Genomic DNA, 12,724 nt, shown 5'->3' with positions numbered 1-12,724 from the left:
ACAAAAAACCATTAATACATGAAGCATATGAAGTTCAGATCTGAAGAACTAGAACCTTAAGGTTTTTTTCGAGTTTGGAGATGGAGATGGTAGTAATAGTGGTGGTGGTGGTGGCGGCTCCGGTGAAACCCACTGCTCCCTCTTTTTCAGATCTGAGTGTATTCTCAGATTTGTCATCGTTCCACCACCGTCGCTGCCACCTCATCATCATCAACAACAGGGGCAATGACAGCGACATCGACGGCTTTAGCAGCCGCCGGAGTAAAGTCATAGTTGTTATTCGACTAGAAAGCAGCAACAACTTGTGCAACAATGATGTTGCTACAATTTCTACGAGCTTTAACGCTCAGTTGCCTCACGAAGTTCGGCTGAAGGAGAAGAGAGGTCGGAGATAGAGAAAGGGAGGGAGAGAGGCGGCAGTGAGGGGAAGGGGAGAGAGGAGAGAGAATTTTTTTTTAGGGTTTGGAGAAGATGATAAATCTTGAATGTGTAGTGAGAAAAAATAGAGAGGTACATGTATTTCAAAAGTTATTGGAGCAGTTATGAAATGTAATTTTGGAAAAATAAAGCTACGAAAATTAAATAAAAAATAAGGTAGTTATTATTCATAAATAAGTCTTAGAGATTGCTATGACAAGTAAATTTTCCTTTTTTTAATGTGTTATTTTGATCTCAAACCTCACTTTTTGGGTCATTTAAGTTGCGACCCATGAGACCAAATAAAGGAGATCCTATTTTTACATGACATCACGTCATGTACAGACTACAAGCCACATCTAATAATTTCATTCACAGTCAACATTACTCATCTCATCTTTTAATTCTAACTTGATAACATCGATTGAATTATCTGTATTTTATACACTTAATATGACGTTTTTCCAATTTGTTTGATGGTTCCTCTCCTTTTCAGAAAGGAAGAGTCCAACCTCCTCACAGTTGTTTTGTAGCTCCACTCTTTCAGTGGTTTTTTTTTTTTTTTTCAAATTATTTGATTATATATATTTAACTTCCGTCGGTCAGCTAACTTCAGGAATCAAAATCAAAGTTTAATTTTAATAGAATGCTAAACGTATTCAGTTGAATAACACAAAAATCAAAAATAAAATAAAGCAATAACTGTGGGGACTAAAATATCACAATTTTTCCCTTATGGAAATTACTAATTAAGAAATATAAACGGTCACGTAAAGACCACTACTTCCTCTCGTATCTATCCTCACATTTTTCATCACTCTGTAAATGAAGATTATGTTTAGAACAAACAAAGACTCTCACCAAATAAGGAAAAATAACAAAAATAGCCAACTATTAGTAGCGTAATTAATTTTACTAGAGTTGATTGCGTTTTAAGTATCAAGTTACAACAACAACATACCCAGTGAATCCCACAATATGGGGTCTGGCGAGGGTAGAGTGTACGCCGACCTTACCCCTACCTTAGGCAGTGGCGGAGCCACACTATGCCGAGGGTGTTCATCCGAACCCCCTCGGTGGAAAAAAATACTGTTTTTACAAGGTTAAAATTATTTTTTATGTATATATAGTAGATGTTGAACCCCCTTAGGCTTCTTCGTATGTTTATTTTTTTATATTTTGAACCCCCTCGGCGGAAATCCTGGCTCCGCCACTGACCTTAGGTAGGGAGGCTGTTTCCGGAAGACCCTCGGCTCAAGAAAAAGCATAGGAAAGGTCAGATACGGGCAAACAATTCAAAGCAATTATGAAAATGAAAACAATGAAAGTAAATAAGCCATGATAAACCAACAGATACTCGCAGAAATCAAGAGACAAGAAACTATAGAGCAATACAACTACTCGTAAGAAAGGATAAACACGACTACCTACTAGCCTTCTACCCTACTATGAGTTCTCCATACCCTCCTATCTAAGGTCGTGTCCTCGGTAAGCAAGAAATGCGACACGTCTTGTCTAATTACCTCTCCCCAATACTTTTTCGGCCTACCTCTACCTCTTCTGAAACCGTCGCTAGCCAGTCTCTCGCACCTCCGTACTGGGGCATTTGCATCTCTCTGCATCACATGCCCAAACCATCTCAGCCTCGCTTTCCGCATCTTGTCTTCCACCGAGGCTACTCTAACCTTGTCTCGGATGACTTCATTCCTAATCCTATCGCTCTTAGTGTGCCCACATATCCATCGCAGCAGTCTCATTTGCGCCACTTTCATCTTCTGAACATGAGATTTCTTGACTAACCAACACTCCGCCCCATACAACATAGTTGGTCTAACCACCACTTTGTAGAACTTGCCTTTAAGTTTTGGTGGCACCTTCTTGTCACACAACACTCCGGAGGCAAGCCTCCATTTCATCCACCCTGTACCAATACGGTGTCTGACGTCATCATCAATCTCCCCATTTCCTTGTATAATATGTCACGACCCGACTAGGGGCCATGACGGGAACCCGGAGCTGACTACCGAGTACCACTCATTATGCTAATCATCATACCCACCTTAACAAACACAATCTCCAAGGCAACATATATATACATAAGCCCTCACGGCTGCAAAAATAATATACAAAGAATATACACTGATGTATCCATGAAACAACTACTACCCACGCATACGTATCTACGAGCCTCCACTAGAGTACTGAGACATAAGGACGGGACAGGACCCCGTCGTGCCCGAATATATACACAAAGAATATATCAAAAATTGCACCTCCGGAGTAGGCAAATGCTCCTGTGCAAGCTGATCTGGATCCTAAGGATTTGGACGGTCCCCCTGTCTACCTGTGGGCATGAACACAGCATCCAAAAAGAAAAGGACGTCAGTATGAACAACGTACTGAATATGTAAGGCATACATGATAACATAATAAGGAAGTATAGAATGCATGAGAAAAAGAGATAACTGTAACTACTTGCCTCTTGAAGCGGAATCATGCATGCTTAGTGTTTACCTTTATAACATATCACACATACATAAATAAGCTGTCTAAATCAATAACATCATTAGCCCGTGTCCAGGCCTCCCACGTCCAGGGTAATCATGTCACGCCGCCCACTAATAGTGTCATGTCCGGCCATCTAGGCAGGTGTAATCATAAGCCACCCGTCTTAGCGGTGTCATGTCCGACCATCTAGGCACGATGTAATCATATGTATATACTTATCATAAAAAAGGTATAAGAGCTCAAGTAAACACTATAACTCTATCGGAGTGACGTAAGGTCGGTAACCTCCGATTACATTATGGAACATCGTCATCGCTATGCCTCTCCTTGAAAGAACTAGTATCATAAGGTGAGGCAACAACAAGGAATAGCATCAATAAAATCGTAACCACAGGGTTATCAGGCTAATGAAAGCATCATTATCATCATCATTATCATAGAATATATCTCACCTCTATCTCATAAGGAGCTCTTAAGGATCTTTAATTTTCATCTTTAGGGATGTAAGAAAGTCATGGGAACATAGGGAAGAAATCACAATGTAAGAGTCATGCCTTTGAAAGAAGGGAAATAGCCTTACATACCGTTACGTCGCTTTAGCTTTATCGATTAAACGATTCCCTCCAATGTTCACGATTCTACATTCAAGAAAATTCATATTACGGTTAGATAATCAGAAACATGCTTTAGGTCTCATTTAGCACAACTAAGAGCTAACAAAAATTTGGGCAGCATTTCCTTTGTTTCTACAACTTTCTCCATATAATATAACAACTCCCAAACGGCAACAACAACATCCACAATATCATGACCAATAAACTTATTAAGCTAGATATTATTCAATTCTCAAAATTCCCTCTTCAAGTCATCCCTAACCATGGTCATCACCCAACGTCGTATTCATTCACATATAATGCTTCTTCAACATTTTAAATATAATTCATAGCAAGATTATACCCATAACATGTCAAGAACTATGATTCAAATCAAATTACCATTGAAGAACTTCACTATTCTCATATTTGTACTCCATTTTATACTTTCTTCCATAATCCAAGTCTTTCAACCGTTCAATACTCTTAATAGCATGAAATGAACATAAAACTCACCTTTGATTGTGTAGGAATGAGTTTTGAATGGAAATGCTTCACTTGAAGAAAATCCTAACTTCACTTCCCAAGAGATTTCTAGCTTCCATCAACCCTAATTAGCATTCTTGCATTTGATTCCACTAGTTATTGGTATTTGATCTTTGATTTCCCTTGAATTTATGTAAATGAAGCGTGTGGAATATTCTAGAGGTTTTGAGAGAAGTGTAGGAAATGAGAAATGAGATTTATAAAAATTAAAAGCTGCCCGACGGGAATTATACGGACCCTTATACAATCCGTATAATATTATACGGTCCGTATAACTGATCGTATAACTCCATCAGTGATGGACCTTCACTGTAACGGTTATACAGACCGTATAATATTATACGGACCGTATAAATGGTCGTATAATCCACCTTCTCTCCGAACTTATTCTCGTCGTTTCGTTTGATCTCCAATCCTTATGGGACCTTCTTAGCACTTGTTTAACACTTCATTAACTATCTAAGGGGAGTTATAACTCTTCCTCAAGACATCATTAAATCAACATTAGCTCGGTACTTTGCAAAATCCTTCTAAAACACGACTTATACCTTGCCTTCCCCAACGAACTTTCTTCTCCTGCCTCAAATGTCTTTGGAATCTTAATTAGAATCGCCAAGTAAACTTCACCAAGTAACCTTTCTTACTTGTAGGGACATTGCATTCATCTCACCCTGCGTTAGCCTATTTACCGCACAACGACATGAAATTTTCCGAGGCGTAACATAATAGACCCAAGATACTTAAAACTATCTTTCTTCTGTATGATCTGGGTGCCAAGCTTCACTTCCACGTCAGCCTCAAGCACTACATCACTGAACTTGCACTCTAAGTACTCTGTCTTGGTCCTACTCAACTTGAACCCTTTAGACTATAGAGTTTGTCTCCAACCCTCCAGCTTAGCGTTAACTTCGCTGCGAGAGTCGTCAATCAGTACTATGTCATCCACAAATAACATACACCATGGCATCTCACCTTGAATTTTCCGCGTCACTCCATCCACCACCAAGGAAAATAAAAATGGGCTAAGAGCTGATCCTTGGTGCAACCCCATTACCACTGGGAAGTGCTCTGAGTCTCCTCCTATAGTCCTTTTCCTGATCTTGGCCCCATCATACATGTCCTTGATCGCCTTAATGTACGCCACAGGTACACCTCTAGCCTCCAAGCAGCTCCATATAACCGTTTTAAGTATCAAGTTAATCACATAATTTTTTTATGGGATATCAATAAATAAAATTACGAAAAAATAGAGTAGTAATTTTTTTCCTATTGTAAGTGAGGATACAAGATTCCATTTCATTCCGTGTTCATAACCTGCATTGGAGCCGACTATTCCGGATTAGGGTTTATTTAGGGGAGACACTCTTTAGCAACTTTTTTTTTTATATTCAGGAATCGAACCCAAACCTCTAATTAAGGAAAGAGTAATTCCATCCATTACATCACATCACATCGTTTGATGGTTCATCACTTTATGACTAAGAAAATTTTTTGTACAAATATTTCATCATCACCTAATCTTCTCTCTTTGTACATAAATCTACAAATTAAGCATTTTCTTCGAGAAGCTGCCTTTACAATTCCCGCTGCCTTTACAATTCCCTCTGCCACGTAGGTCCCCCTCCCACCCCAAAAAAAAGAAATTGAAAAACAATTTCATTGTATTCAAAGCTTATATATATGCGCGCATCACATGTTAACTTCCCCGGTCCATATTAGTATGAGACATGGGTAGTTTTAAAAAGCAAGAATCCTCAATATTTTGTTATGTTCTGTTTGTGTTTCTCTTTTCATTTCCTTTAATTCCCAAATCAGTAGTAGCACAACCACCACCAACAACAGGCAACGGATATCAATATGCAAAACTCAGTCCCCCTTTAGCAATTATCATAATTGTTTTAATTGCAGCACTTTTTTTCATGGCTGCTTTCTCTGTTTACATCCGACACTGCACACAATCCTCAACCATGACAGGCAGTGTCCGAAGAGCTCTGTCGTTGCGCCGACGCGCTGCTGCCGCGCGTGGACTACACGCGTCGGTTATTGAGACGTTTCCTATTTTAACTTATGCTGAGGTTAAAGATCACCAAATTGGTAAAGGTGCTCTAGAATGTGCTGTTTGTTTGAATGAATTTGAAGATGATGAAACGCTGCGTTTAATACCAAAGTGTGATCATGTTTTTCATCCTGACTGTATTGATGCTTGGTTGGGGTCACATGATACGTGTCCAGTTTGTAGAGCTGATCTTAACCCTCAACCCGGTGAACCGCCGGTTCAAGTTCCCGAATTGAACCGGGTTGAACCGGAGATTGACCAACAAGAGCAAAACGATGAAGTTTCGATACACATAGTAAATGACGAAGAACAAAGACAACAACAAGAGGAAGACGGCTCTGTTAGATCGAGAGGAAACCGAGTTTCCAAGCAAGATGAACCGGGTTCAGCTAAACCGGGAGTTAAAAGAAACTTGAGTTTCAACATCCCGGTTCGTGCACCAAGATCAGTTTCAATGAAGCCAAGGATATTCAGCAAGTTCAGATCACATTCAACCGGTCATTCATTAGTATTACCTGGTGAAAATTTAGACCGGTATACACTAAGATTACCTGATGGGGTTCGTAAAGAAGTAATGAACCGGGCATTATTGAACCGGGCTAAAAGCTTTGGTGGAGCCACCGGAAGTTCAAGAAAAGGGTACAGAACCGGTAATAAAAGGATTGAGTTATCTGAACCGGAAGTTAAATCGGACCGGTGGGTTTTTACTATGGCCCCACCATTCTTTTCTAGAGGTTCATCAATGAAGTTACCAAGCAGTGAAGGGTCCACCTCGGGAAGTGTGAGAACCGCTGTGAAATTGCCGTCGTTTAAATGCCTTGAACCGAAAGGCGATGAAACGTATTTGATGACGTCAGCTGACTCGGCTAGACCGCCGGTTTAGTAAAATTTCCGGCCCGGTTCGGTGTAAACCGTAATCATTGGAGTCGGCAATGGCTGTAGGAAATGTTGGGTACCCTCACCTTGAAAATTAAGGCCTTGACTTTTACGGGAAGGTATAATAGCCCAAAGTTGACTTTCTAGAAATTTACTGGTATACTACTAGAAAAGCATTTTTGTTTTAATTTTTTTTTTTTTTTTGCAAAATCTTCATTTTTTTTTTGGGTTATTTGTTAGTATAAAGATTTTGTGCATATATACCTGTAGCTGCTGTAATAATTAAAAAAAAAGTCTCTTGTAATTTTATTTTTCCTTTTTGGATAATGTCTTCTAGTGAGTAGTACTAGATGATGTAAGTGTGTGTATTTCTTATTCTTGATTTTATTGTCTAATTGCAATTTTGGCCAAAACGAATACTCCTACTAATTTGCTTTCCTCTTTCTTTATCTCTTTAGTCAAGATGATAAGTTTTCATATTGATTTCTTATTGCGCTGTGATAAAGTAAGACTGGTTCAAATTCAAATGAGGATTATGATTAGACGCAATTAAGTGCTTGAGGATTGTGATCCGTTTTAATAATATTATTGGTCCTAAACTTTATTTTACTAGTAGAATTTAGAATAAACTTTTCTGTAACTTCATAATAATTGTGGTTTAGTCAAAGCTCTCGTACCCACAGACTTGAAAGAAGACTTAGGACATTGATTTCGTAACTGATTTTGATTTTTGACAACTAAGTTTGGTTTATTAGTTAACGTATCAGAAGATTTTGTTTAAAATTAATCGACGTAATTGAAAAGGATTTTACATGTCATATAATTAGATTAAAGGCATTACAATTTACATCAGTACAGACTACAGCATATCGAGTTTTCAAGCACCTCCACCTACGACCGATAGGTCCTGTGTTTGAGTCACACTGGAGGGGAAGTGTGAAAACACTATAAATCCTCCTAAATGGATGGGGAAAAAAAAATAAAAAAAATATCGAGTTTTCCGAGTACACGACCATATATTTTCTTTATCCTTTTTTGAGTGAGAACGAGAGAATATAAACTTTGCTTAGAAGGACAGTTGATCAACTGTTACGAACTTACGACAAGAAGTTTTGAAGTACCAACATTAATGAAGATGTCCGTACGTGTAAATCATGTATATCATCACACTGATTTTATAACGAATGCCCGAAATTGTCGCATGTTTTATTGTGACTTGTCCTAAAAGAATTTGGACTTAGAATGTCTGTATACTCATTTTATTTGAGGCAGGTTCTAAGCACCTTTAGCAGACCACGTACTTATGTAATTAATATTCTAATGAATGGACATATGATATGCCCCGCGAAATTTACGACATGAGTTGTATGTTCCAACGTTCTATAATATTTAAAAATAAAATAAAAATTTGAGTGTCGGTATAATATCTGTAATATATTCTTGAATTACTGGTCGGTCAGTGAGTTTATTGCCATGTACGCGTGTTGCATTATCATACTTGGATATTTAAGTTGAATTTGTGCACATTGTTTTGAAATTTTATACGAATTTTAATTAATTTCCAATATATTCCATATCTAGTCTAGTTTTAGTGGGATTCTTGCTTTTTAATCTGTAAGGAATAGCTTTTCAATAGAACAATATTCTAATTCCATTTTAGCTTTGCCCACACTGTCTGAAAACCAGTGTTTTAATAGGCGAGGGCGTAAGGCGGGGCGTTTTACGTCTGCCTCAGTGAGGCGTAAGCCCTATGGGGTTTTAATTTTTAGTATTTTATAAAATGATATAATTATAATAAATACTTTTAAATAGGTGAAATAGCGTAAAAAAATTGAAGAAAACTATAAATAAGTGATATATATATATATATATATATATATATATATGCTCCACCCCCACAAAAAAACTAATTAGAACAATCTATTATATGCTACTTACAAGTACAAATGACTGCTCGTTACTTTTTGAGACAGTAGAAGACAAGATAAAGAATTGGAAAAGAATATATATTAGGAAAAGAATATATATTAGGCATTCTAGCAATAAAAAAAGGTCTTGACTTTTAAATTTAATGTTTCAATTCCTTTTTAAAACATTTGAGTAATTACATGTTGACTTTTGAGAATTTGAGCATTATATTAAGGACTTATTTAACAAATTTCGTTTTAGTTTGAAGAAGTTTTCTAGGCTTACGCCCCAACAAAAAAAACTCGACCCAAGCGCCCGAGCGTACGCCCCGAATTGCTGGGCGTACGCCTTTGGAGACTTTCGCCTCGACCCATCGCCCCGGGGCATTTTTGGTACGACCCGCCCCAGGGCTCGCCCCGAAAACGCCTTTTAAAACACTGCTGAAAACAAGGTATGCAACAAAAAATTCAAAATGGATTACCTTATCATCAAGCCAATTATTGGGAGTCAATTAAGTACTTCCTCCGTTCAGTAAAAAAATGTGTCCTAAAATAAGTGTCACTTAGAAATTCAAGACAAAAATTGGCAAGTGTTTCCAACTATGTTCTTAACATTAAAAAAGTAGTTCTCTTTAATATTGTTTAATTCTCAAAATACATCTAATAAATACGAGTAATTTAGTAAAAACTCCACATTTTATATATTGATTTCTTAATATGCGTGATTTTTAAGGTGACACTTATTTTGAGACGGGGGAGTCCTATGTATCTTATGGTTCAGAATAGCTGATCAATAGATCAATTCATCATCTTCAGGTTCCCAAGGTAAATGAAAATCCTAATTCACTACCAAATTGTTTCACTAATTAATCTTTTTGTTCTAACAAAGGCAGGAAAGAAAGAAACGTGCAAAGATTTTCTACTGCCACATTGATTTTACAGGTGAACTACCAAAATACACTTATTGTCAAACTTCCATAGCGTGCCACAAAGACGCAAAGCAGTAATTCATGTATTAGTGGTCCCAAAAATTAAAGCTATTCTATCATATAAATTAGGGGTTTTGCATAAGACAAGTGTGCACCTGATAACTTTGAGGTGATAACGGGGCATTTAGTTATAGGTGATTCTTAAATCTTTTTATTGAGTGGAGGTGACTCAAGTTTTAGTTATTGAGTGGAAGTGATGTTTTTTGATTAGTGATTAAGAGGTTTTGGCTTTGCCCAAAAGTTTTCATTTTGACACTTTGACCCCTAACTTTATTTTTAACACTTTGCCCTCAAGTTTTATTTTTAACACTTTGACCCAACCAATATAAACCCTAAAATACCAAAATGGGTCAAAAAAAAAAAGGGCGCCAATAGCTGCACCCGTTTTTGCTCTTTTCCCTCCACTGTTCATCTTCCCCTTCCTCGATTCGTTCTTCCTTCTTCTTCTTCTTCTTCTTCTTCTTCTTCTTCTTCTTCTTCTTCTTCTTCTTCTTTTCCATCCGCCTGTTCTCATTCTTTTTCTCCCTCCATTCTTCTTCCTCATCTTCCATTGCTGCTTCCCCTGCTTCTTCTTCATCCATTGCTGTTCCATTTTAAAGAATCTGCTCAACAAAAGAAAAAACTAAACCACCAGATTTGCAATTTTTTTTGTTGGATTTCGTTAGTGTCTACATGGGCATTACTTCATAAGTATTGCTGCTTCCCCTGCTTCTTCTTCTTCTTCCATTGGTGCGGCATTTTGAAGAATTTGCTCAACAAAGAAAAAAACGAAACCAGCAGATTTTGCAATTTTTTGGCTAGGCATTACTTCAGAAGTAATTTTCGCTCATTTGGTAAGTAAAATATTACTGTTTTGTTTCAATTATATATGTGGGTTTTGCTGCTGATTTTCCAACAATTTACAGTAGCAATTGTACTTGTTGCAACAAGTGCTAAAGCTGCTGTATAAGAGCTTCTAAATTTTTGCAACAACTGTTGTAGTTTCTGCAGAAGCTGCTGTAGTTTATGCAATATCTATTGTAGTTGTTGCCACAATTACAACAGATAATGTAGTTGTTGCAACTTCTATACTAATTGTTGTTAAATACGTAGTATGAATAAGTTGCAACAGATTTGTGAGTTGTTGCAAGTAGTGTACTACCTGTTGTAACAAGTATCTTACTTGTTGCAACAACTCACTGATCCGTTGGATTCAGCTTCAGTTCAACAGAACCCAAAAAAAAAAACTGTAGCTGACTCCAACAGATTAGTTAGTTGCTGCAACAAGTGTATTACCTGTTGCAACAAGTAATATACTTGTTGCAACAACTCACTAATCTGTTGGATATCTTTAACTGTCTTTGGATTAAACAGAACTCAAAAAACTGAAGCTGACTCCAACAGATTAGTTAGTTGGTGCAACAAGGATAGTACTTGTTGCAACATGTAATCCACTTGCTGCAACACCTGATTCATCTGTTCCAACAAGTCATTAAGTTATTGTATTTTGTTACTATACTGTCATGACCTTTTAAAAAAAAAATATATATATATTTAGGTAGCATAATGGGGGACTCAATAACAATAGGTGTTGATTGCCATGGCGAATGGATCGAGAAGAACAATCGATATATTTGGTGATGGAAGGGTAGTCACATGTTAGAGACGATAGCGATGAGTGTCCAAAGAGATGTTGAGTTTGATGATTTTGTGAACTTAATCATCACCTATTGTGAATTAACTTGTGAACCGAAAGATCTTGCCATCACTTACATGCATAGCTCTTTTAAAAATCAGAGGGTCTTGCCTTTTAAGATAACCGATCAGGATAGTTTGCGTACTTATTTGAATGATGTAGCTAGGCCCATTTTAAGGGTATACGTGGTTGGAAGCCCGGTAGAGAACCATAATTTAGGTCAAAACCAACAAGATGTGTTAAATGATAAATTGGATGGGGTAGATATGGATATGGATATTCCAGATAATGGAAGTGGGGGTGAGCCGATTCCTACACCCGAAGTTGCGAGCAATACACCGTGTTCTTGAATGACATTCCTTTATAAAAGCCTGTTTCATCTTCCTTTATAAAAGCCTGTTTCATCAACCATACTTAGTGATAAACAATAGAATACTTAATCAATTTCATGTATTTTGAGTCAGCGAAGAGGATCTCCTAAGCCAGCATGCACTAAATCGAGTGATCATTAGAGCGAATTGATGTGAACTACTCGATTCACCCATATTTAGTGATAAACAAAGGAAATCAATCATATTTAGTGATAAACAATGGAATACTTAATCAATTTGCAAGTGCATTGTTGCAACAACTAAGTAAATTGTTGCAACAGAAGATCCATATGTTCCAACAGATTCCTTACTTGTTGCAACATCTTCAGCAGCTACTGGATTATTTGCAACAGAAGATCCATATGTTCCAACAGATGCCTTACTTGTTGCAACAACTAAGTAAATTCTTGCAACAGAAGATCCATATGTTCCAATAGATTCCTTACTTGTTGCAACATCTTCAGCAGCTGCTGGATTATTTGCAACAGAAGATCCATATCTTCCAACAGATGCCTTACTTGTTGCAACAACTAAGTAAATTATTGCAACAGAAGATCCATATGTTCCAACAGATTCCTTACTTGTTCCAACAACTAAGTAAATTGTTGCAACAGAAGATCCATATGTTCCAACAGATTCTAACTTGTTGCAACATCTTCACATCTGTTGCAATATTTGCACTAGTTGTTTTATTTTTACCAACAATTTAGGTATTTGTTCCAACATATCTGTCACTTGTGTAAAACTACTGAAACAACTTAAACAATATATAAGGGTACTGAGCAT

The 12,724-nt window shown here is 37.3% G+C and overlaps 1 protein-coding gene across 1 annotated transcript; it reads left to right on the top strand.

The window, feature by feature from the left end:
* Positions 1–5,671: 5,671 nt before the first annotated feature.
* LOC132645161 (E3 ubiquitin-protein ligase ATL31-like) lies at positions 5,672–7,437 on the top strand. Its single transcript, XM_060361961.1, has one exon. It carries the CDS (start codon positions 5,792–5,794, stop codon positions 7,001–7,003), a length of 1,212 nt encoding a protein of 403 aa, XP_060217944.1. The 5' UTR covers positions 5,672–5,791; the 3' UTR covers positions 7,004–7,437.
* Positions 7,438–12,724: the final 5,287 nt, after the last annotated feature.

Source organism: Lycium barbarum, chromosome 6 (genome assembly GCF_019175385.1).
Source record: "Lycium barbarum isolate Lr01 chromosome 6, ASM1917538v2, whole genome shotgun sequence".
NCBI lineage: Eukaryota > Viridiplantae > Streptophyta > Magnoliopsida > Solanales > Solanaceae > Lycium > Lycium barbarum.
This window is presented reverse-complemented; position numbering and strand designations above follow the sequence as displayed.

What these genes read in the sequence shown, in the direction of transcription:
- LOC132645161 (XM_060361961.1), top strand. Translation starts at nt 5,792, where the DNA reads ATGGGTAGTTTTAAAAAGCAAGAATCCTCAATATTTTGTTATGTTCTG.